The sequence below is a fragment of the Apostichopus japonicus genome, chromosome 15 (assembly GCF_037975245.1).
Source record: "Apostichopus japonicus isolate 1M-3 chromosome 15, ASM3797524v1, whole genome shotgun sequence".
NCBI classification, from domain to species: domain Eukaryota; kingdom Metazoa; phylum Echinodermata; class Holothuroidea; order Aspidochirotida; family Stichopodidae; genus Apostichopus; species Apostichopus japonicus.
This window is the reverse complement of record NC_092575.1, coordinates 17850611-17877519: the sequence shown is the minus strand read 5'-3', so window position 1 is coordinate 17877519 and position 26909 is coordinate 17850611. Positions and strand designations below refer to the sequence as shown.

General features: G+C 38.1%; 1 protein-coding gene across 4 annotated transcripts in view; it reads right to left on the bottom strand.

Annotated features, from left to right (window-relative positions):
* LOC139980509 (pseudouridylate synthase RPUSD4, mitochondrial-like) overlaps nucleotides 1–26482 on the bottom strand; it is a 58910-nt gene extending 32428 nt beyond the window's left edge. The window contains exons 1-4 of one of the 4 annotated variants that reach the window (XM_071992188.1): nucleotides 26346–26482; nucleotides 25328–25570; nucleotides 23851–23970; nucleotides 10509–10553 (exon numbers count right to left, since the gene is read on the bottom strand). In XM_071992188.1, the coding sequence (XP_071848289.1) occupies nucleotides 10509–10553; nucleotides 23851–23970; nucleotides 25328–25570; nucleotides 26346–26394 (457 nt within the window). In that variant the 5' untranslated portion in view covers nucleotides 26395–26482. Of the gene's footprint in view, nucleotides 1–10508; nucleotides 10554–23850; nucleotides 23971–25327; nucleotides 25571–26269 lie in introns of all 4 variants that reach the window. The other 3 variants (XM_071992185.1, XM_071992187.1, XM_071992186.1) reach the window with 3 other exon arrangements.
* Nucleotides 26483–26909: the final 427 nt, after the last annotated feature.

Genomic DNA, 26909 nt, shown 5'->3' with positions numbered 1-26909 from the left:
CCTCTTCTCACAGCGGCAACATATTCATTTCTTTAATGTGGCATTCTCATCCTTAGCTATAAATAGCATACGGATCTGGGTACTGTTACCGCAAGGTTATCAGGTTTCCAAGATTCTAATCCGCCTCTCACAGTGTTGCGTAACCTATAGGCATACTGTGTAATTGTACTGTGTGCTATGCGAGCAACTTTCCACTCGTTATGTATGCAATTTTTCGATTGGCTATATGGAACAGTGCATATTGTACTGCTGGGAAAACGCTATACCAGCTCGTGGGAGTCATATGGGCCGTATGATCTCGTTCTGCCGATTTTTGTTGGAGAAATTGCTGAAGAAATAAAAAGCGAATAGTTTTGTCGTGTAATTCTCTACAAACATGTGACTGAATATGTGCTGCTTATGTACTTTTATTTGACGAAACGACTTGCTTCTGGCCTAACGTTCTTCAATACTTGAGTTCAAAATAAAATAAAACTGTTAGCAAACGGCTTATCCACTAGAGAGCCTGTGTAGGAAAATGTGTGAAAGTAAGCTGGCCTGACGTTTCGATCCTAGCAGGATCTTCTTCAAAGGCTAAATGACAAGTAACAGTAACAGAAGGGACAAAAAACACGCACATTATACAGACAGGTTAATGAGCATGGTGAACACAAAGAGATAGATGTAAGGGGATTAGTAGACAAGGGATGGAGAGAAGAATGAAAGAAACCAACAGGGGAAGAAGAGAGGTAGGAGATAAACAGTGGAGGGACAAAGAGAGGATTAAGGGAAGGGGGTAGGGAATAAACTGGAGAAGGACAAAGACAGAAAGGTGTGGAAAAAGCTATGAGAAGAGGAGTGAAGGGGGTGGGGCAAGGGGAGGGAAAGAAGAAAAGTTAGTCATGTCCTTCCTGAATGTTGAGACCATGAGGTTGAATGGTGCGAAGGCGTAGCATCCACAACCTCTCTCTGCTGATTCGTACTAGCTCAGGACGGCTACGTAAGGATTCAATCCCCTACAGAGACATGTCGTTAATGGTATGGTTGCATAGCTCCCTACTCTTGAGAAGGCAAATGCTGGTCCATGCCACGAATCGTCGTCCTGGGGGAGGGGTATAAAGGGAGGGGGTGTCCCCAAAATTGTCACCCAAAATTTTCTCAGAAATATGCATTTTTTGTGTGTAACATCAATACATTGAATAGTATGCAAATAATGAATGGTTATGAGTGCAAACGTGCAAATATTTCATGAGTTGAAAGATGGAATGTTCCATTCAACGAGCGCAGCCTCGTTGAATGGAACATTCCATCTTTCAACTCATGAAATATTTGCACTTTTGCACGAATGGAAACCACTCATTATTTGTTTTATACAACATATTATATTAAGATGGGTAAAATGCACTCATGCAACAGATTGTTTTGAACAGACAGGTTTCTCTGCTCTCTTACCATTGAAAAAAGTGCTACCAAAAAAGTATAATCCATGGTTCTATTTCATAGAGTGGAATAGAGCGGATTTTGCATGCAATCAACGAGCAATTGACCAATCAAATGACCAGAATACAATTAGGTGTTGTATAATAGGTGATAATTCATTCTTTCCCGTGGCATGAAAATGTTGCTGCTCGCCCCAATGAAAAGAAATATAGGCTAATTTGAGGTTCAAATGATGCTGTAAAGGAGGTTTTATACTCTATTATGCTAAATGCTAAAGAAATGATGGTTGCTAAGTCAAAATTTGATGCAATTTTTTTTATGTATACTTGACAATTACAATGCGGGTTTTTCGGACGCTTGCACGGGTTTGGGTGTTAGAATGCGGGTCCAACCCGCGAATTGCGGGTCAGTTGGAGCTCTGTGGTTGGGAAGGTTAAAGTGTTCTCCAAAAAAAAAACAAAAGATGAATGACCTTTGGCACAGGGGTAAACTGGACTCCTCCAGCTGCCTTTACTACATTTTACTGCATTACTACAAACATATGGTGGCTTCCACGGCAACTCTCGACCAGAGTATGCTGTATTGGCCCCAAATATACCAGATATTCAAATATGGTTACCTTTGGTCAAAGTTTTGAAACTGGTTTTATTACCACCTTGGAGGAAATTTACCTCACTGGGACATTCAGGCATCTTATGCTTTCAATTAGAATGCCTTAGAACAATTTGGAAAGTAAAGACCTCTAGGAACATTCTTTTTTTAAATATTCTAGCAATTATAGCATGCTAAATTGGGGCCAATACTACATAGCCTACCTTTAAAATATCCTGTAACCTACTCTGGATAAACACTTTCTAATATGGAAGAAATGCTTTGGTTAAAGTATGAATATGGTCACTGTAACATAAAGAAATGCAAGTGAGATAGTGGTAAGTTTTCCCTGCTCAGGGTTATTGTAGTTGAACTCAATGTATAGAACTGTACAGATGCAATCAATGTGCTAAAAATAAATACATGTTACAATACTGACTTACCTAACTTTAGAATAAGCAATACAAACAATAGTAGGGCAGTGTTCCAAATACAGAATGCAAGGACATATACCCAAATAAGGCTAGGAGACGCCATGCCTCCATTGCGGAACATTTCCATGATAAGTATAGCAGCTTTACATCCAAAAGAAATTTTGCCAAAACTTCAAAAGACCCTATAATGTCCCCTGCATTTCAAACATTTCCATCTGCCACTATCTCCATCTGCCACTGGGGTTATCATGAGAGCACTGAAAGAACTGTTTTATCACTACTAGCTGCAAGTTAGAGTACCTCTTCAACACTCCATGACATCACAATATATGTTATGTTAAATTGATCTCACACAATACAAAATAAACACAAGTTATTCTGTACCAACAATAAATAACCCAAGATCAATGTCACATTAGAACTACTGGTATGACTGAACAAACTACAGTAAGTAAACAGATCAGATATTGCTATCATGGAAAGCCAAATAGTGTACAATAAAGTATGTAGTGAAACCAATATTCAATCATTTAGTTTATTAATATGACAGTTGTAACTTTGATGACATCAATTATGTAGTTCACTTACACTATGAATGAACATGCAAATCAATGCTAAATACTACAGAAAGGAGTAAGATACATAACGCACTGAATGCAACAATCAATGTTTGACACTATGAAGAAGATAAATTCTTATGATACATTGCACTAGCTTAGTAACTTTATTTTACTGAGACACCATGTTTGTTGTTGTCCGTTATGGTACAGTTTGTTCAATTGTCTTGAAGGCTTGCGATATCTACATTCTGGATACTTGTTACTCCCATTGTCCACTCTTGTGTCCTTGATGTATGGTATTTAAACAAGCTGAGGAACTGCTTTGACATCAGCTATTTCAAAATTGTCCGTATCCATGTTAACAACGTTCACTATGCAAATCCGTAGCTTTCACTGGAGAACAAGAAATATGACAATCATCTTACATAAAGTAGAGAATACAAACACTTCCAGTTCCAACCCTTATATCTGCTTGCAAAACATCCATCATGCCATAATGCTATGCTGTGCTGTACTGTTCCTCTAAAGGATGTTCTGTACATCTGTAATGTGAAATGAAAAGGGAAAAAAGACATATTTATGGCATTGTGTGAGGACAGAAGTGTCACAAAGATATACCTGTTCAAATGATTTTCCAAGATATGATTTATTTGATTTTAATTGCAAAAGAGACATTCAGGCTCATAGCCAAGGTAACTGAGTTGGAGCCAGCACAAATGTTATGTATGTTTATTCACTGAGATTGTAACTTGCACTCATTGTAATAACTAAAAATTATTGTTCAAATCTGGGAGAAAGTAGACCCCTTAATGATGCCCCTAACATGTTAAACTAGAAATATAGCTCACACTCAAAATTTGCCAAAAATGTCAATGTCTTTGCTGATATGAAACTATATGCACATGACAACCTGATCAGATGACAACTACAGTATAGGCAGTGAAGAGTAACTATCTTTAAGCAGTGTAAGTATGTACAAATGATGCCACATCATCATGAAACATAAAAAAAAAAACATAAGGAAAGAATAAATGTGCAATTTTTGAACATAAACTGCTTCAGACAGGTAGGTAGCACATTCTACAAGATTGGTAAATGTCTTTATTTTTCAGAGATAAGGAAAAATACGACTGTTATCATTAACTTGTGGGGTTTGAACATTTTTGGGTCCCTCGCATTTACAGACCTCCAGTGGCTGTATTACAGTAGCACAATATTTAGCACTATAGGTCTATGTCATTAATATTACATAATACAATAAATGAATAAATGTGTCCAATGTCCTAAATCCGGTTAGTCATATACAGTCCTACAGTAGTAGACTGCAGACCTAGTTGAAATGTAGACTTAGTTACAGCATGGAATGGTTACAGTATGTACATCAAAAAATTACCAGTCTCCACTGGGGTACAGCTGCTGGAGTGCCTCAGCATCAGCCTCTGTTGGGCATAGCCTTTTGTTGAGGAACTGGTGTTATCTTTTCTGGTGGATCAGTTTGGATACCAACCTCTTGAGTTTCTTAATTGGGCACACACCTTCAACTGAAAAAGACAAATAATACCGGGATGTGCAAAGTTAATAATATATCAGAATGCATACTGTACACATAGCAGGATAGTGCTCATGAATATTTGAGTGCCGGGCAGATTGTGCGGTAGTGTTATCCACACCCTGGGAGAGGGATCTCATGGGTGGGGTACCCCCCCAACTGGACAAATTTTGCACATGAAGTATGCTTAGGTGGTTCTATTTTTCCTATTCTGTGCCATGTATTCTCCCAGATTTTGGTTATGGTAAAATTTGTTAAATTATCATCAAAAAGTGCTGGGCGAAAAAGGTTAAAATACTGTTTGTGCGGGGCGGCATTCAGAACTGCTGGGCGCAGCTGCCCAGTGTGAGCACATCCCTGACATAGTGAATTATATAACTTCCAACATAAATTAATGAATACCACATTTTGCCCTTCACTAAATAGTCAACAATTCACATCAATTTTGCAAGCACAGAACAGTAATTACACTTCTAGTTACAGAACTTTGCTATTGGCAGCATAAATTCATCACATCTGCTTTATGATTTACAGTATAGTGTCAACTCTGCAAGGATTCAAGAATGGTTCATTTACTAATCTAGTGCAAACCTAAACTAGTGATGTGCAACAATTTCTATTATATTTTTTATTTCTATGTTAGTAGTATACACCTGCAGTATTATAACTTATCTACTAATACCTTACATACACTAAATGTCATAACGTTTGATGTTACAATGTCCCAGTAGGCTTGTTCATACACTAATATGTCACCAAATTTCATCATGTTCAGGGATGCATAATTGCTTCAAAAATATAGCTAGGCTTTGCTTATTTCCAAGACTAAAAATTACGGAATATTCTGCAGGTGTGCCCTGAACAATGAAGTGTTTAAAGATAACATAGAAACATGATATGGACCATTCTAGTTCTCTCACAAATCAGAATTATCACTTTCATTTTGTATAATTTTTAGAACTGCATTATCAGATTATGTGAAGAGCTATGAAGCCTATGATGTTGTTATATTTTGGCAAATGTCTTTAATTTCTATATCATGATGAAATTATCAATTATTGTAAGACGGACTCAACGACCCCCCGGAATGGTGCGTCATGTCCCATGAATTGTGTGACTAAGGGGTCCGTAAAAGCGCACATTTGGTGCGTCATTCAAACTACAATATGTGCGTCAGTGTGCGTCAATGTGCCATGCAGGGTCCATCATGGTCAGCAAACGATCTGTCAAAATGTTAATTTGGTGTATGTCAAAGACATACAACAATGTGTCAATTTCACTATGATGCAGGGGTGCATCAATGTTCAAAATTACATCAAAATTAACCTATTCCAGGGGTCTGAGGGTGTGTCATACAATTGCTAGACCTGTGCATTACTGGCATCTGCAATTCTAATAGTCATTTTATAATCAAAATAGATTAAAACATACTAAGGAGAAACAATAATTCACGCCTATTTTGAGTTAAACAGATAAGTCCATTAGAAGGATCAATAATGTGTTAGTTCAACCAACACTGAGATTTGAGTAATCCACTAGACAATGTTTCGACTGCATTGTGCAATATGTGACTTAAATAGTACACACCATCACATGGTAACCACATAAATTATTGGAACAATAGAGAAGAATATAATGGACCCAGCACACTTTATAGTAGATTAGTATTTTAGCATTACATCTTAGATTGAGCAGATTACAAGACTAACTGCAGAATACTGTACCATGTAAATATCATTGTGTATCCTTTAAATTAAATGTGATAAATTTTGTCGAACATAAAATGGTGGCATTCACAATTATTGGTGACATTGATTTGTTTATGTTGTCCTTGATTTTCTGATTAAACAACGATGATAGCAAACTATCATGTTATGAATGCATAAATATGTGAACAGTATCCATCACTAATTCAACAAAGGAGTCTGTAGAGCTACAGTAGTGTAGCTTCCTTCTGAGAAGGCTTTTGAGTTTTGACTTCCATTTGGAAAATTTACTTATATCACTTTACTTTATTACACTACAGTTACCAGGAAAAGAGGTAGCCGCTACCGTTTTTTTAAGTTACTACCAAGTTGGGAGTATTAGGCAATACTCTAATTTGGGATAGAAAGAGTTTAAATTTATGCGTACATTTTTTCTTTGCAAGTGAAGAATCATCCACAGCTAAAGTGGCTATGCGGATTGACAAGCAAGTGAAGCAAAGTAAATACCCTAGCCCTATACCCTGCATATTAGACTTAAAAAAGTAAAAAGAACCCAATGCCTTAGTAACTTAATTCATCTTGGAGTTGCTCAGCAGATTTGAGGTTATTTCACCACTTAAGAACCCATGCTCAGACAAAAAAAAAGACAAAAATAAATGGCTACACAAATTAGTAGTCTATAACTGAGAATGACCATGCATGCAAATATGCAGTAAATTTTCAAGTTGTCAGACTAATTTATTTGTTGCAAGGAACTCTATGATTGTGCTGGTAAACTAGAGTAGGATATAAAAACAGTTACTTTATTGAGTATAGGCCCCTGTCCCTCACGTACCTCACTGCATACTAGACTTACAGTTACAAATATATGCCCAGATCAAAAAATGCTCTTGACAGGAATAACCACCAAATTGAGGTATAGTAGGCCCTGCATGGTGCATCATTTTATAATCTACAGTAGTCCTACTTTTGTTATTGCTCCGCTCATGAGAAGTTGCATTTCTTCCAAGTTTTATTTTCTTGTGGGGAGATCTCCCTACCAAATCCATGTCCATATTACACTGATGTAGGCTAAGGCCTATTCATATTTGCAAAGCTACCGAATCATAAACCAAACACATATGATACCGCAGACTTCCATACTGATAATGCTTACTAGGCGAATATACAGGTAAGTAGAAAAGCATAAATAACATTCCAAGAAATGTTCGGCCTAGGCTAGGCTACAGTTAGTACAGCAGCCTGCACTGCAGTAGCATGGACACTGCGAATTTCGGACACCTAAGGCTTAAAACACCACAAAACTATACCTCATGGTATAAATCACCTGAAACTATACTTGATATGGTTGGGTTATTTTGGAGAGAAAGTAACTGTAGCTTCGTAGTTTTTCGTGCAATTGGCTCTTGCTGTAGGTTGTCATGGTGAAATCGTGTATTTCTTAGGGGTGTCCGAACTTCGCAGTGTTCCAAACTTCGCAATACTGACTATACTACTACTGTACTAGCCTATGCCTCTCGGTGTATTAGTTGCCTTAGTTTGTCAGCCTAGCTACTCCTAAGTAGGCCTAGCTAGCATGATCTATTGAACAATATAACAAGGAAGCCTACAGTAGACCAAACACTTCGGCCAGAAAACAGTATACTGTAGCCTAAATAGTAAATATATAACGTTAGTCGTTAGTATAGTTTGCTGCCTACCTTCTCGTATGATCTGCCATGCCAGTAAATGCTCCGCGAAGGTAGCATTGGTCATTTTGTCGATCTCCGATCTCTGTTCCAGTAGATCGTTTTTGGAAACCCAGTCCACGTACGTAGCACCAGCTCAAGTACACTTTTCATGCCTGCAATTCTCTGTACCCTTTTCGCTCACTGCTTTTGGCATCGGGACCCACAATAAAGCAACCTGTGCCTTCCACCTAAACAGCGCGGCGACGCGACCGCAATATACACGTTACGTGTGTTATGCTACCACTGCATGAAACTGTGCTATACATTACGTATATTTACATACAGGATTTACAGTGGCAGTGTATTACATATACCGTATCACGTGACCAAGTCAGAAAGTGGAGTAACGGTGTACCAGCGAAACCTATGAAATTGGCCCGCCCTCTAAAAATTTCCTAGCTGAGAGAATGCCTTTAACCCACAAGCCCCTCAAAATTTCTAACAATTCAAACAAAGTTGTGACTAGATTCTTTTAAGTCAGAATTTTAGTCTTGATATATGTCGATAAAGAAAACATTGTGTGCTGGAAAATCAGAAAATGCAGAATTTCACAGTCACTAGCTTTGATGAATGGTATTGTATGTGTTCATAACGTGTAATATTAATTAATTCTTTGCTAAAAACTATTTTTGTCAGTGAGTTATGTACATATGAGAAATAAATTGAATGGAATTGAATTGAACTGAATTTGAGTGTGTTTTTTTTAAAGTATTGTATGTGTCCATAACGTGTAATATTAATTCTTTGTTAAAAACTACTTTTGTCAGTGAGTTATGTACATATGAGAAATAAATTGAATGGAATGGAATTGAACTGAACTGAACTGAACTTGAGTGGTTTTTTTCAATAAGTCTACGATACCGTCTATATATACCGGTTGACAGATCAAAGTGATAACTAATCATTTACAATTCACAAAACAAGACAGAAACTATTTAGATAGGTAATATGAACTTATTGATCACAACAAAATATAACGAAGAATGCACTTTGGATTGGGTAGAATTCTTGGGGGTCATGCACGCAATATCCTAGGTCTTTCTAGTGTTTGCAAAAATTCTTGGCCAGAATCCAAAATATTGCTGTAAACAGATCACTTGTTTATTAAATCTCATAACAAAATTTGAAAAAAAAAACACATCTCAAATTATCAGAAAAAATGCAATCGGAACCCTGTCGATAAACTGACGCTGCAAATCGGTTGTGTAGGCCCTTCTGTACCAAAGTCTACACACCTTGTACGTATAGTCTTTGACTGTACCAAGAGCATGCACAAGGGTTCTCAGGCCTTGCAAAGAAACTGTTACATGTGTGGAGAACCTTGAGTACTGTATTTTTACTTCATAGCAAAGATATCGAGGCAAAGCTGCATGATCTTTTCACGAATTTTGATGTCGAATTCAGCATTTTTGACTCTCAGTTCTGACCAGTCAGTGTATGAAAAAATGATCATCAAACGTTTCCCGTGTACGCAAAGTATCATCTCTGTCCGTTGCAAATCTGTTGCCTGTTTGGTAGACGCATCTCCAAAGACGAAACAGATGCCGCTTTGATTTGTTTGTTTAATGATAGCATAATATTTTGACCTTTTTTTTTTGGAACTTTACTGGAAAAAAATTGGAGAAGAATGTGTCCATTGAAGCAGATCATGATGCAGTAGACACACAGAGTATACAGCGATATTTATTTATTGGCTACGTCAAAGGCTTTTACAAAACAAAATCAGCTTCATGACTTCAGCCAAAATATTGTCATATTTTAGGATGTTTTCTTTTCTGAAAAACTTTCATTCACAAATTTTGTCAAGAACTGTCAGCCTTCACACAGCTTTTATTAGTTAATGTAGATAAGTGTGTGTGACATGTCATCAAGCGAGACTGCATTCGGCCTTTACCAACTGAATGGTAGAATTCAGGTGTTCGGTCGTTATTTGTGGTACGTGCATTATTGACACACACCATGCCGTTTTTTTCTCAGTTTACCATCATAGCCATTATTTTGTTGTGGGTTTTGTATTACATGTGAATCGCAAATTTTTCGATACTTCTCTGCAAGTCAATCGATAATTACCAATTTTGGAATCGCATTTTGAAGCGAGTCCATACTTGTATTCTAGTATAGTTGCATGTACTCTGCTGCCCCCATTGATGTTTCAGTCCTGTGTTCTCGTGTGTCAGGATTTTATTTTGTTCCCTAAAGACTAGTATCGAGATAGTATCAAGTGAAAATCTTGCACTCGGTCCAGATATGACCGAAAGCGATCCAGATATGACCTAAAACGATCCAGATATGACCTAAAGCGATCCAGATATGACCTAAAGCGATCCAGATATGACCTAAAGCGATCCAGATATGACCTAAAGCGATCCAGATATGACCTAAAACGATCCAGATATGACCTAAAGCGATCCAGATATGACCTAAAACGATCCAGATATGACCTAAAACGATCCAGATATGACCTAAAACGATCCAGATATGACCTAAAGCGATCCAGATATGACCTAAAGCAAACTCACCATGAACAGGAAGACCGTAAGGCTTGTTTACTACGACGACATCACCTGCAGAGATAAACAAAGTAAAACCGCATGTTACCGCATGTTGCTCGTGATTGTCCATTAATGCTGATATAAGTTTCGGTGATTACAAATGTTTCCGTATGGTTTGGTACGGTTTTACTGGTTTTGTTTCAGGTCTTCAGATGTGGGGTACACTCTCATCCATCGTATGAGGACATTGACTGGGAGCAGGAAATGAAAATATTCAATCTCCTGCCTTGTAATTCTCTGAACACTCCGTGGAAAAGACAGTATGTGGTATAACTTGATGTTCCACTGTTAATCCTGACATGAATAGGATTCTAAAATGCTGGTTTATTAACCCAATTGGTATTGAATTAATTAATTGATTATTGAATTAAGGTTCTTAAAGTATTAGCACATGTGGTTAAGTTTTAACTAAAGTGTGATCGTCCAAGACGACCAAATTTTGTTTTGAGAAAACGAAAAATCAGCTTTGGTAGTTGTCCGGCGCACATGTAGTTGTTCGCATCAAATTCAGATTGCATTGTAACTCAATAGTGCCCTTAAATCAGGGGGATAGATACATTGGTATTGCTCTCTGTCACGTCGGAGATGGTAAAATAAAACTAAAATAATCGTAGGCCTAAAATCCAACCGAATGCGAGTTTTTTGGTCAGAAGCTGGTGTTCTATTTGCCAAACCTTCACATCACTCATACAATTTTACAATTGGTCATTCTTGGTCATTTTGCAACATTTTCTGCGGACAATCAAATCTGCGGTTCGGACAACCCAAAAAAGGAAGACCTGGTTGTCTGAGTGGCAACTAGAAGAAAATGTCCTTCAAAAATTTGCCCTGATTAGCACGGTCACATGATCCATTCTTCTGGGTCTACCCTAGCCTTTTTACTGTACGTTCTTGCACTGCGCCCCTCCCAATGACACCCCCTCTGAAGTGAATCCAACTACAAAAGTACCTTGACACCATGAAAAGGTTTGGCTCTGATATCTAAAGCACCAGCATAGAAACCATGGCATGCAAATTGCTTGTGCAGGGTAACATCACATGGTTTTCTCTCTGTAAGAATTCAATGCCCTAAGAATGCATTTGCTGATCATAAAATTACTGAACTGTTATGTCCCTTACAAACAATGGTAACAAAACTAACAACTGATGGATTAGGTTGTCATTATCTGTATTTGTACAAACTTTGAGGACTTTGATAATATAAGTACAAATTCCCAAGATTTACCCCATGAGATTTGGGATCTCTTCCCCCTTTTTAGTTTAATTGTTGTATATATTGTACAAACAAAGATTTAATAAATATTAATCATAATTATATAATAATTAATAAGAATTAATCAAGATCTGTGGCAGAAGATGCTCAATCGCTACAAAACCCATCTCCTTTCAGAACAAGATCCTCACAGTCACCGTACAGCGGCATAGGAGGGTATTAAATGATGGGGGGGGGGGGGTATAACACTGCTGTTGGCTGGGGTTACAGAGGGTCACTGTTAAAAGTAGTCAACAACTCTGGTAGGATCAATGAAGCATATAAAAAGCTGACAGCACTTTCAGATATGATTTATATTGCCTTCTTTTCTTTGTGTTCTGAAGCCCAACCCTCCCTCCCCCTCCAAAACTAAAAAACTATACACAATGTTGTTTACCAACCCAAAACAACATACATCAGTCAAAAAGACAAAAGGCTGTTATAAAGACTGGATCGGGACCCTCTTTTTTTTGTATTTTTTTTTGTCCAGTACCAATCAAGCATACTTCCACCATTGTCTAACCAGATAATAGTTACAGTACATGGTCTGGTGCACTTATTCAATCAAACTACTGATGCCTTTGCGAGACAAGTAACCTCGTAGAAGCTTCCTCGTGATTGGTCAGAGGAGTGTGCCATTCCTTCATGGTTGCTTTCCTCTCCAAGAGTTATATTGTAAACATCCACAAGAGCTTATTTCATTCCTGAATTTCGGATCAATTGGTCTTGCTTCAAGAAGGAAATATTACCTAATCACCTAGCAATTCCGAGATAACCCAATCTGCTCTGGGGCGTTTGACAAAAAAACGAAGAAAAGAGGACAAACGGTGTTTCTCAGATGGAGAAGTTACCATGCAATTTTAAACATCAATTACGGTATGATGTTTTGACGTAGCTAAATTCTTTGCACCCCCTCACGACTGTAGCAATTTTCAACATGAGTTTGGTGCTCATGATCAGAACTGAGAGCGAAAATGCTGAATTCTACATCAAAATTTGTGAAAAGGTTGGTGGTCATGGTCTTGAAATTAACATAACTTGTAAATCAACAATTGGACTGTTAATAGCGAGGATCAAAACCCATTGCCAATTTTCCGGAACAACCCTGGCTTGGGGTCAAGATAGATCTAATCTCCCATTTCATTCACTCAAATTACTCAACTGCAAGGCCACCACAAAGCTGACAATTTTTAGTACCCCCCCAAAAAAAACTTTTCTCTCAGTTTTGTGCTTGATTACCCAATTCATTAAAAAATCTAGTTATTTTCGAAATAATCACCCGTTACACTTCAATACTCTCATTCAATTAACTTTGAGTTTCAAATATGCTTGTATGAATTCATAATTTCAAAGGGGATTGCTATAAAAAATTTTGTCAGTTCAATTGAAATTGAAAGCAGGGACCACAGAGTGATGATGAGTTCTGTGTTGAACAAAGAGGGAATGGTGGGTCCTGGGTTAGTCAGAACTGATTACCATAAAATCCTCTTTGTGTCAGGCATTAGAGAAGTGTGGCACTGTCACGTTGTGACCACTGCGTCACACGCGCAACGACGGTTCATTTAAATTATTTTGAACCTTGATTGTCTTGACTGTCCAGGCTGAACACGATGGGAATCAACTTGACCATCCTGACCTAGGTTTTGATTGCCTTTCAAGCACCACAGTCGTACAACTGACCCCCACCCTCATCCCCCCCCATCTTCCCTAACAAACTGGAACAAATGATGAAAGCATACTATGAACTATTTTCTGTCATGTCATATCCTTTCACACTTTAATGTGCAGCAATGTACTGAAGTGAGAGTAACATCCATGTTAGTAGACTTCCCTCTTCAATTTGCAAAATAAACTATGCTTACGGTTACCCAGTTTAGAGTGCACTTTTCTACAGCATTTTTTTCCTCGTCATTAATAGTGACTAGCATTTTCCTTGAAACGGATCTGGAGAGAGAGAGCTAGATATTTTTCAGAAAATGTCACAATGATTCTTATCTGTTGGGATTTACCACAGGACAAGAGTTCTTTACGATTTGCTTGAAGTAAAATCACTCCAAATTACGTCAGTGTAGCACTAAAACAACTTGTATGTACGTACAGCAGTTATGAATTCTGATAACTGTGAACATTTTTGGATGATGTAAGTGTGCAAATTTGTGCCACAAGGAATTGATATGTAACAAATGGTGCACATTTAGGTTACATGCTTACATTATTTCCTAGTGATTGGTTACAATTATTTTTAAAAGCTGGGATAGCTTTAGCAGTGAATTGCCACAGAATGCTGACAGCCAGTCGACCAAATGTTACTTGTGTAATGTCCCAGGTTGAACCAAGACAGGATATCTCTACTGGCCAAATGTAGATGCATGGTCGAGTTTAGTCGATCAGTCCTGTTCCCCATGCAACTCAAAAAGAGAGACATAGAATGGATTTCAATAAAAGTGCCCCTCAATTGGATCGAAATTATGTCTTTAAAATACTGTTTATTAAAAACCAACCTTTTATCTCAAGTCCTCTACACATCATGTGGTACTCAGTCCAATATGAAACCATGAATGTAAACTATGTATAGTGGAATACCGCCCTCACTCAGGTCAAAGCTTTACAATTCCTTGGGACATCATCTACGACCTTTACCCTAGAGATGTAATCTCACTATGTTTTCATACAGCACAGTATTCTGCAGAATCTGCACTAGTTAGTCCTACTTTACCGAACTGTAAGTTTTCTACAAAAAATGCCAAACTTTTCTAAGAGTAACAGATAATTGTGCCCCCATACCTGTTCATGCTCAAATGGTAGTGGATGGAATTCCATTTCTCCAGTGTGCAATTATGAAAATGCTATGCTGAAATTTGAAATATTCATTGAGGAAAACTATATAGCTTCATAGTACGTCTATGCACGTACTGTACGTGCATAGATACCAAGGTAAGAGTAGTATGTGATGTGAAAGGAGGAAAAATCACGGGCAATCACAGAGAAGGAGATCAAGCAGCATGTGAAAATTGTTCAGAATTTACAAGAAATTTTGTCTTAAAAATATTAAGCAAACACACACACACATGTAACCTTCTTTCATGTCAAATGCTGCGGCCATCTTTAGAGGATATTGCCAACCCAATTAACGATCACCAATTTTATGACAACTTCCGATGATGTGTGTTAATATAGATGATTACAGATAATTTCTCGCTGTCGCCTACGTTCGCTCTCAAACGCGTCCTTGGAGGATGACTGTCAATCCAATGATCATTCAGTTGATGACAAATTGCAATATTATAGGCCTATATGACAGTTGCCAGTTCACAACACCTTTCAAATTCAGACGCTGTCTTTCTCACAAGACCATTTCCCAATAATCAAAGGAAGTCATTGACTTTAGTATCTCAAATCATGCAAGCTCAAAGGACACCTTTGGCCTGAAGGATGGCCTAATCCTTATCGTATCCAACCTCGAGCACAGAGACTCAGGAAATCATTGGGTCGTGTAAACAACGGCCAAACAGGTTGTTTTGGGTTTCCGACCATAGCCAGTTTCACAGACCTGTGCGCTCAAAGCTGTATACATATTTTGCTCCCATATTAGCAAGAAATAGAAGCCTAGAATCCTCTGAGAAGAAAAGAAGAGCCCTTGCAATATTTATTCAAGTTAATAGAGGAGTGATGACCACTGCAGGGCGAGAACATCCCCTCATCCCCTACCCCACCCTTCCCCCCCCACTTGTCCATTGTACCAACTGTAAAGAATTGAATTCATTGACATGCTTCCATCCAACTCTCCCTGCCCTCCCATACCCTACCTTCATCCAATCTATCCCTACCCCCTGGCCCCCCCCACTCCACTGTCAGCACTTTCTCGGGGGTCAAAACAATTTTTTGAAGCATGGTACATACCCATGACTTCTTTGTACTGTCCTCATTTGCACATTATTTTGTAGTCCTAGATAGCTGAACGAACACTGCTCGGTACTGCCATAATTGTAGTACAAGCATCTTAGGAGTTTCAAGTGATTCAAAAGTGGTTGACGGGAATTCTCCCGAATGTAGACCAAACCGTACTTCGGGATCAACCTATCAAACTGTAAAATTATGTAAGCTATTTCCTCAATTGAACTGAGAAAACTACAAACAGTAAAGAACAAGTGACCTCTCTCTATTTCAAAGCCGCAAAATACCGTTCAAGGAAGTGAAAGGTGACTAGACGCAACATCACAATTTAACCGACGACCATCGCCGGCCCAGCCGGCAGCACACCACTGCTCATTATGCAGCCTTCCTTATGGCTCACACTTGAGTGCACACATCCACCGACCCTATGTGAAAGCATGGAGGTACCTCCTGGGAAAGTAATGTGCATCCAGTTCCTAACAGAGAAGCGCTGCTATTGTTTTTAAACAAAAGCTGTACTTGGCTTTTCATGGTCTGTGGTTTTCACGTTACAATAGCACTCTGACCACAGTAGAAGGATATCTATTTCAAGAATGAGTTACAGATACAGCCTTTTGGTATTGAACTTGTCAAAATACTTTGTGACTTCTTTTCCTCTTCAAAGGATTTCTTAGTTTCCAACGAAACATTTTGATCTTCTAGATGATGTTTTGATGCATGAAGTTCAGTCAATAGTGTACACCACATGTTGTGTATTTTTAGTTGATTGTGTAAGACTTATTTACAAATATACGACGAAAAACCCAGAACCCATCGACTGCAATAGAAAGCACTTGTTGCTTTCGCCGAAGGTGCCCTTCATTTTAATCATGTATTTTTAGATGTGTCGATAAGTTCACTCAACGCTGAAAAAAGAAAATATTGTATTGGTGAAAAGTACTTGAAGTTAAAACTTTCAATCCATTGCCACAGCAACAGTGTACATAAAATACTACATTTCCTCTTCAAGACTATAGCACATACCTTCCAAACAACTGCCGATTTCCAGCTAATTGAAAGCAAACAAGGCTACGCAAAGTGTGTGGCAAGATGGCAAGATTTTCCCATTGACGTAATGTACCTAAATACGAGCAAAATAAGAGCTTCAGGCATTTGCAAAGAAAGTTACAGTAGCGGTACCTGTACATAAACAGTTTAAAGGGAAGTTCTGTACTTGACACTAAATGTGCTGAGCTACGTAGACGTGCTAAATTTGACACAATTTTTTACAAAACTGATAGCTATACTTTCAAGCACATCAATCAATTCTTCCATAGTTTTTGAAGAATCAGTTCTGTGGTACAGTGTTCATATATCTTTAATTTCCCACTCATCAAAATGGCAGTGGTTTCACTCCCTGGGCATATTAAAGTATCAATTGAAGAAACATATATATAGAGTTATATTTATATATTATTTATATATATTTGAAGGTCACCTGAATTGTGTTAACCAAATAATAGCAAAATTTTGCAAACCAGAGCATTTAATTTCCAGCCAAAGAAATCAAAGGAGCTGGTTTATATGAGGTGACAGTGTCTCCCAAAGAAAGAAATAAAAAAAAATAAAAAATATAACCCCCCCAAAAATTTTTTTTTTAAAAATCAGCGTCATTGACTGTTTCAATTATACTTTCTTTCCAAATTATAAATATTACAATAATTGCCATGGAATGACACTTTCAAAGCAGTTGCAGCTAGCCGGGCTAGACTATAATCAGGATTGAGGAACCAGACTTTATTGTTGTTAAAGGCCACCAGTCATCCTCCAGTAGTTGCTAAAGTACTAGTAGCTATTAAACATGCAAGTCACAGATTGATTTACTGATATTCTCCTGGTCAATTTATATTTTGGAGGGATTTTCAAAGTTTGGTGGAGATTTAATTTTTTTTTTTTTTTTTGGTGAGGTGGGCGGGTAGATTTCATGATGTTAGTAGTCAGATGTACCGTACATATGCCCGTACCAAGAGTTAGCGCACATATAGTACATACAGTGTAGTAAGCATGGTGGACCATTACGACCAATACACACTGTGCAGTGCCACACAAAAGAAGCCAGTGTTTGGAAAGATATGACCAATCACATTACTCCTTACAAAACCCAACAAAACTTTATAATATCCGGCTTGTTATTGAGAAGTTTTGTAACTACTGTAATGGTACAAGTTACAGGAAGTATCAGCAATTGTTGTGGGAAAATTCCCCCCCCCCCGAGAGAAGATATGGGGGGGGACCCTCTAGATAAATTTCGGGAATCATGCAATTGTGCGTCCCAATGCAAACACTGATTCAAACCTTGTCAAGCTGCATTTCAGAGGTGCATTTTGCAATGTGTTCACATTGCATCCCTCTGACCAAGCCTAATGCTATTTACACACATGCCTGGGTACAACCTCAGTCTAACCAAGAAGATGAATGAATAGCCTAAGATTGCAGAAATATTCTCCAACGATTGTGAAACTCCAACTGAGCATAACTGATTCTTTATTCAGTCCTGGCAGAGCTCTATAGAGTACACAACTAGATACTTTGGGTGGTAGAATGTGGAGGAGGCAGGTTGACCGGATTTGACCGGTCATCATGGGAGGTCAGTGTCAAAGGTTACCAGGTCACTCTAAACAATGTACAGTGAGGGCGTAGTTGTAGTGTGAAGAAGCTTTATTAAAGCCTCAAGAGAATCTTTCCACTTCAATGAAGGTACAGTAAAATAATACAAAATTGAGCCCTACTCTTTAGGACTCTTTAGGCATAAACAGAATAAGTGTAGAGATACGGAGACGCAGATGGAATTGGATTGGTCATATTATGAGGAAGGAGACAGGAAATCATGCAAGAGTAGCAATGGAATGGGCACCAGGAGGAAGGAGGAAGGTTGGCAGACCCAGGACGACTTGGAGAAAGAGAGCAACTAAAGAGAGAGACAAGAATGGCTGGAGAAGCTGGTCCGATGTGAGAAGAGCTGCAGAAGATGGACAGGGGTGGAAAGAGAGCATCCTGACCTTATGTAACAGACGTTACGGAGAAGATAAAGATTAAGATAAGACTCTTTAGGACAAAAACAGGCATACCTTGTAGTGAGAGATTTGTACTATTTACCTATTTTATCAATTTTATGGCAGAAGATTATAGACATTCATGACAGAGAGAGAGATAGAGAGATAGAGAGAGAGAGACGGTGTGTAGGAGAGTTGTTGAGACAGAGGTATGCACAGAGTGAAGCAGTCCTTTGTACGAGTACAAAGTCCCGTGTAAAAGTAAAAGTCCACAAGGAAGAGGACGTGAAATTTGCTTTCTACGAGTACAAATAACATACATGACTCTAGTGTCAGACTAGAGTATGAGTACAGACTCCAGTACCTCAGTTATAGAGTGAAGTGTATTTGATGAATCATAACATTCTTCCCTAACAGTCATCCCTTAGGCAACCTATCACATCCTAACAACTCCCTGCCAGCCTGCACCTCCCACCCCCCTCTTCCTCTGCACTTTTCAGTACGTGTTGTAACAAAAGTCAAGCTTTCAGTAACAATACAATCATGATAATAACAATAAATATCTTCTGGCTGATTCATGCTTTGACCTTCATGCTAGTTAGACTCCTTCGGTCATATATTTTTTTTTAAACTTTTCAATATCAATCTAAAAACCAAATTATGAAAATTTTCATTATAGATCTATAAACCACAAAACGTGACATATTTAGCGACTCCTCTCTCTGTGAAAACACACAAAAGAAAGTGGATGAATATGAAATTATTTCTTGATCTGCCAACAATGCACGGAAGTCAGAAACAGGGTTGGGGTCACTTCTTTTTATAACTGCATATTAACTGTATTATCATAATTTATATCAAATGGCCATAAGTTATATTCATATGGACAAAAATTCTTAATTTTTGCAGACTAGTGTACTGTACAGTACACCCTGAATATGGTTGGGGGTTTACGAGATATAGTGCATACCTGTCTCCAACTCGAAATCTGCATTTCTCAATGTACCTAAATTACACGACGGAAATGTATTAGCACTGTGTTGCCACTTCTAGGGCACTGCTCACTTTCTCCCGCACCCCCTCCTCTCTGCCCACCTCCCAACCCCGGATATCTAATCTACCATTTCAGAAATCAAACAAATCAATTTCTACGGAACTTTTTGGTATTAAGGTAGATAGGACAGAGCATACCATATATACACTTGGAAACAGGTGAGAGAGAGAGGGAGCACAGTCATGTGACACTGTACTTTGTGTTCATTGGACTTATTAATATGGTTTTTATATTTACTTTATACACACAGCAGTTCTGTCAAAGTGTGTTGACATAAATTTCACCTTCTCTTTTTATTTTCTCAAATGTTTCGCCAAACTCTGTGTAAAATGTTTCAATTAACAGCTCACCGTACCTGTGTAGTATCGATGATGAATGGTTGGATATTGGGTCTGGATAATCCTGCATTATCCAGGTTTTTAGTGCGGTTTATATCATAAGTTGAGAAGAGAATTTATACAGAGAAGAAGGTATGCAGTCCTCAAAATTTCAGATCATTAAATGAATTTTTGAAATGCCAGTGGAATTTGCTATTTGCTGTTAGAATTTAAACAAAAAGGCACTCCCATGATTTGGCTAGTTGGCACTTGTTTGCTTTTCCAATTAATTCCAGTCAAATGCCAATTGGGAATATGGTTTTAACATGTACATTTTTTTGGTTTGGAACTTGCATTTAAAATGCATTAAAATTTCTCCAGAAGCTGGCTATGTGTGCTTGGCATGATTAGACTGGTTGCACATCAACTGGAAAAATGCCAAATACCAATTGCATTCACTCAAATTCAGCACATCTGTCATTTTATGAGTTTCCATGGTAGTTCTCACCATAGCAACCCCACTCAAAATACTGAATTATGTACACAAAAGCATACTCTATAGAAATATTTGTAATGTATCATAACTACCCACAAAACATTTATATATATTGGTTTAGAAAATTAAAAATTGGTTTAGAAAAAAGACAATGATCATAAAGGTTTGACTTATATTGTATTAAAGTCACAATAGATCTGTAGGTGGTGGGTGGTATGTTGGAGTTTAATGTTATTTACAATGAAGGTAGTAACTATTGCCACTGTGTGTGCTTCTACAAAGGGAGCCAGTAGGCGTTTTTGGGCGGGTTTACCACTTTTCATGCTTTTAAACTATTGCCACCCGGCAAGTGTGCTATAAAGTCAGTTAATGATGTAATGTATCATAACTACCCACAAAACATTTATATATATTGGTTTAGAAAATTAAAAATTGGTTTAGAAAATAGACAATGATCATAAAGTTTTGACTTATATTGTATTAAAGTCACAATAGATCTGTAGGTGGTGGGTGGTATGTTGGAGTATAATGTTGTTTACAATGAAGGTAGTAACTATTGCCACTGTGTGCTTCTACAAAGGGAGCCAGTAGGCGTTTTTGGGCGGGTTTACCACTTTTAACTTGCGATCATGCTTTTAAACTATTGCCACCCGGCAAGTATGCTATAAAGTCAGTTAATGATCACCCATGCTATAATTCCTGCAACTTTGTAAGTATTGCAAATCAAAACAGTACAGTAGAATATAATTGGTATGGGAATTACCAGGTATATAATTGAGTATTTGGAATTTTGGATATTAATGCATAGAATCGGTGTCAGAACAGGTACAAATATACGTATTGCACAGAATCAGTTTCTTCCCAAAATAACTTGTTAGAGCATTTGACAAGCTACGTGCGTGAAATGTAACTTGTGAGAACCATTTGGCGGGAAACTGTACTTGCGAGTACGGTGGAACAATGCTGAATGTTTTAATGCAAATTAGCCCTAGCAAAGTGTGGGTATAATATTATACAACGTGAATGGGGAATGACTAATTTGTCAAGTAGTGGTCTGTAAGAAAGAACTTTGGGGGTTTCATTTCTGTGAAATGGTATTCTCAAAAGCAAAGAGAGTGACATCTTAGAACCGCAAAAGTTCTGTGGCATTGTGAAAGTAGTGAGATAGAGACCAGATTATCCTATCAATTACTTTAGTATGGATTGTTTTCAAACTTAAATAAAACTTTGCAATCTCTCTGACAGTAGGTACAGAAAGCTAGGCATGCAAAAATGTCTGAAATTTATTCGCTTGTCTTAGACCTGTTCCAAGCTCATTTTACCACTTCAGGTTTCTCTTAGACCGCATTGCATTGCTACTAGAAATTGCAGATCCCTTGCTTAGACAAAAATTTGCATACATGTATTGTTATTAATGTACACACATAATGTGAAGGGCAGCACCTGAGCTCCCTAGTCAAGAAAATACAAATTGGTTCATCTCAAAACGCTTTTCGCACACCTGTGAATCTGTTATCTTTCTTCACCCAGCTACACTATATACCTACCTCTCTCTGGAATAATAACAGTTGCCTTAATAGCAAGGATTGCAGGTGCAGCAATTGATCATATTTTCTTGGGAAGTTCTATTACAATAACATCTACAGTATGTTTTAGGAAGATTCTCCATCTGGTACAAAAAGTTCTTTGTGTTAACAAACGAATGCTATTCGGGGGGTATGACCATGTATTACGTTGGAGAGTTATTATATAGCTTAAAGTGAGGGGAAAATTACTGCATGATATGAAGCGGTGAAAATACTGTTCTTTTGAGCATTTTCTACTTCAATCAGGGTAAAATTGGATTGTTGACACTATATTTCATGTAGCTCAATTTTTACGGAAGTTGAGGTCGCAAGGTCACATTTAAATGAACGAACGAAAATCTGGCCGTTCACACATTTAGATCATTAAACGTTAATACACAGCCCTTAACACACATGCCATTCAATCTCTTTTTCCTCGTGTACCAAAGTATGTGTTTCAAAACTTCCAACAGGTGCTGTGCTGTATTCTGTACCTCCCCCTCCCCCATCCGTACATAGACTGTTCCATAATATGGTGTGTAAATGTAACTAGGGATGCACCGGATCCAAATTTTTGGATCCGGCTGGAACCGGATTTTGCCGGATAGTACGTGAAATTCGGCCGGATAAAATCCGGCTGGATTTTTTCATTACACAAAAGAAAATCATTAATAAGAAGTAGAAGTATGAAACAAGGAGCAAATCTTAGGTGAGGTATACGCATATTATAAAGAAGGTGAAATTAAGACCCCATTTATGAGATTAAATATGACTTGAAGTGGTGTAATCTACATTCTTTAATAAAATAACTACAATATTAAACTGATGAAGGCTGCAAGAAATGATTTCACTGCAAACTGTATTTGTTGTATATAGCTTCATATAATTACAGTAGTTGTATTGTTTCGGTTGATCTTTAGAAACAGTGGGTCAGACCATTGAGAAAATTAAATTAAACATGTTAAACCTAATTTTTCCTTACTTTGAATGTTTTTATTAATTTTTGGAAATAGTTTACATTGATTTAAGTTAATACCAACACCTTTTTAACGGATGATTCAGGCCAGATTTTGAAAAAGATCCGGCCTGATTTTGAAAAATATCCGGCCGGAACCGGAACCGTATAATTTCTCACTATCCGGCCGGATAGTCCGGCCGGACCGGATATCCGGTGCATCCCTAAATGTAACCCCATCCGTGCTTGTGACGAATAGGCTTAAACCATTTTTGAAGGTGAAAACACAAGAAACATACCAGTGTGTCCGTTTGTTGACCTTTTGTCTGGTACAGTTCAAGCAACAGGTGCAAGGGAATTTCATCAAGTTCATGTGAGTTATCTGAGTCGGGATTTTTTTTGGGTAATATTTTACCGGGTATTCAAGGTTTGTTTCAGATATACCTGGTATCTTGACTAATTGAATGTAATTTCAAAACTGCGATTTAAAAAGTCTATTGTTTTTAAATTTTCCAAAATTTGGGTTTTTCACATACAGTGACTATCAAAAAACTAACATGAACAAAGCTGCCAACTGAACAGAATCATTGCTTACTTTGCCTAGATTAAGCTTCGTCTCCTGGGAAAGAAAATAGGAGATCGCCTTTTACTTTGATAATCTTATCGTGTTAGTGATACTTTTCTAAAGAATGACGACAAAACACACCAATGAAAATGCTGCTTTAAAAATGTGACTTGGATTACCATTATCGTAGATCACACTCTTCTTCAGGATGGTTGCAACAGTGCTGGGCTGAAGTTTTCCAAGATTGAGGACATCACCCCAATGACCTTTGACCTTTCCGGTGACATCTGGCCTTGTAGCTGCAAGATAAGGAAGGTTAGGATTCCTTTTTATTAATAGGTCTTTCTATTGATTCCGAGAAAAGGGTTGTGAAAGTATTGTAAAGTCAAAAGACCTAGTACGATCATACGATGAGTGAATCCAGACCACATTCCACACCCTTCATTTAAATTAGACAGCTCCATGATAGGTCACAGTATAGCGCCATTAGTCATGAAGATACTGCCACAGTAAACAAAATATTGTTAAATACAAAAAATGTAGATGCGCATGCCGGTAATAGATATTGCAAAGGCTAGATACTAAGGTATTTTTCTCGATCTCGAAACAGACAGTAAGGCACCCCCCCATATCCCCACCCCTCCCCCACCTGGTACCTCCTTTGTCAGCTTAACTGTACTTTAGTGATTGCTGGTCTGAAAGAACTTTTTTGCATGTAACACAGTGGTATGTGCCAAGGGGGAATGGAGGGCAGAAGGGGGGTGGACATGGCTCTACCCCCCCCCCCCCCAATCCTTCCATCATGAGTCAGGGGGTAGTGGTTTAGTGTGGGGATTTTTAAAATTCAGTCAATAAGAGTTTCATAGATCAATCTTATATTTATATATTAATTTAATAGGACACACTTATGTTACTAAGAGCTAATGATGTACCTAGATATTCGAGCAGATTGTACCGTTTGACATCTGAATTTAGTTTAATACCAAAAATAATAGTTTCTCATTAGGGAACTTTCTTGATCTTTAATATCCATCAAGGCTAAATAGCTTCTTGTATCACCCAAAGGCAGCATTGGTTTCAAGAGTTTTGTTCAAGGCCAAGTCCCTCTCACAGGACTCAACAATGCTAACCTCTGGTCATTGGTAACATGTCACACCCACAAACCTATGTGTGCACAATTAAAAGAATCCCTTCTGGTGCACTACAATGCACCACATCTACGTGTCCACTGGGGGACATCTCATAGGGTGCAGCCACAAACGGTCGCAAGCAACTATAGTAAGTTATAAGTTACCTTGCAAGTCCCCATTAATACACTCTGGGTGAAGAGAGGCAATGGAGATTAAGGGCCTTGCCTGCCCAAGGACTGGAACCTGCAAACCTTAGATCACAAGTCCTCTGCCTTAAACACTTGACCACATGCTGTACATGTATACTCCACATGTATTAAGTACATTCAAGAAATAAACACATTTTCCAATTTCTAAATTTCAAACTTTACTACATGTTCATCTTTGGCTTCAATGGGAATTACAAAGGAGGCCAAGCCTACCTTGTGCAAAGAATGAAGATGTAAAGTAGTGTGCTATTGCCATGAATAGAGAGGGTAACCTCCAGTGAATTGCACTATCAAAGGGGGAAATTTCAATTTTTTACCATTCCTTGAGTCACCAGTTGTTCCTCTACTTTTTTCAGCTTCCCTTTCCCGACTGCGGATCTTCGCAGCAAGTCTAGCAGCAGAGGATACTCCAGAATCCTCTCTTAAAGCATCTTGCATCAACTTTTTGTGAAATGGGACAACTGAACCCACTGTATCTCCATCTACCACTAGGTCATCCATGTCAACAGATGTTGATCCATTCTGGTCTTTCATTTCTCCCGACCACTCCTGTACTGTACCTGAACAAAGATTAAACTGTTTCATTCCAACCGCTTCATTAAGTTCATTAAGTGATGTCTGACTTTCACAACACGTGCTACATACTCACGTACTGACATGGCACAAACCTCTGCTCTATAATACCAACTTGTGTTAAGCACTCCATATGTACATCACAACCTACTGTACCATCCTATTAGACACTCTGACAGCAAAGACTCAATACACTTGTCCTAAATTATTGTCAATTTTGATACATCGCATTACAACCATTGCATGTAGAGCTCTATGCTGATCGGCAAGTCGGCAACAGTCAGTATCAGCAAGCACTCACTAATAGCTACCATACCTTTTCTAACCAGCACTAGGCCTACCTAATACTATTACATACTTTTGAAATGCTGTTTCTTTTTTCATACATAGCAATGGAAAGTGAACCTACTGTAACTTAGTTGAAGTATGATTTATCCAATCTCTCAACTGATGCATAAAAATGAAGACAAATTATGACAAAAATATATGATAGCTTATTTATACTAGTACAACTGTTCATAGATATACTAATACGAATTTAGAACAGTCCTCTAGTCTGTACCTACAGTACAGTAGTCCTACAGACTCTTCACGCACATTGTTTAGCGCAAATAGTCCACATGCTAATACAATACAGATATAACAAGTCATATCGTGTTGAAAGTAATAATGCGAAAACTACATACTTAAGGCAGATATCCTAAAGATAATTTCCTCTTCGGTGTAAAAGGTCCATACAAAAGTAATTAGAACAACTATTACCGCATAACAATGCTATGTGTGTACTGGCTTCTAGGTAAAAGTTGATCATCTGATTTTGTCTCGCGCAGTGTCGTGGTAGCACGTACGTACGTCATGAGTCATTAATCATCATTGCACACTTGACCAAAGGAGATTATGAATTCCGTGACACTCTTCTGTTTCCCCGTTTTTTTTTCTTTTCTGTGTGTGTGTGGAAGGGGGGGGGGTCGAGAGGAAGGGAATCTGAAAATTGAAAAGACACAATTTTTCCTATATAGCCATCTATATTTTTCTTCGAAGCTGTAGTTACCGACCCTAGGCGTGCTAATCGCATATAACAATGGTAATCAAAATTTGCAGGTGCTCTCCAATGTGTAATGGCTGCAAATGTTATCAGGTAAAACAAATGACTACATCCCCTTGCCACATATTCTCACCTTCGAATAGATGTAGTCCCATAATGGAAGTGAGGTGGAGGAGAGGAGTGACTGGTTTGGTGGGAAATATCGAATTTGTTGAAGTTGCGTGTGATTAATAATATATATAAAGCCCTTAACTTGGCGACGATTGTTTGGAATCATGTGG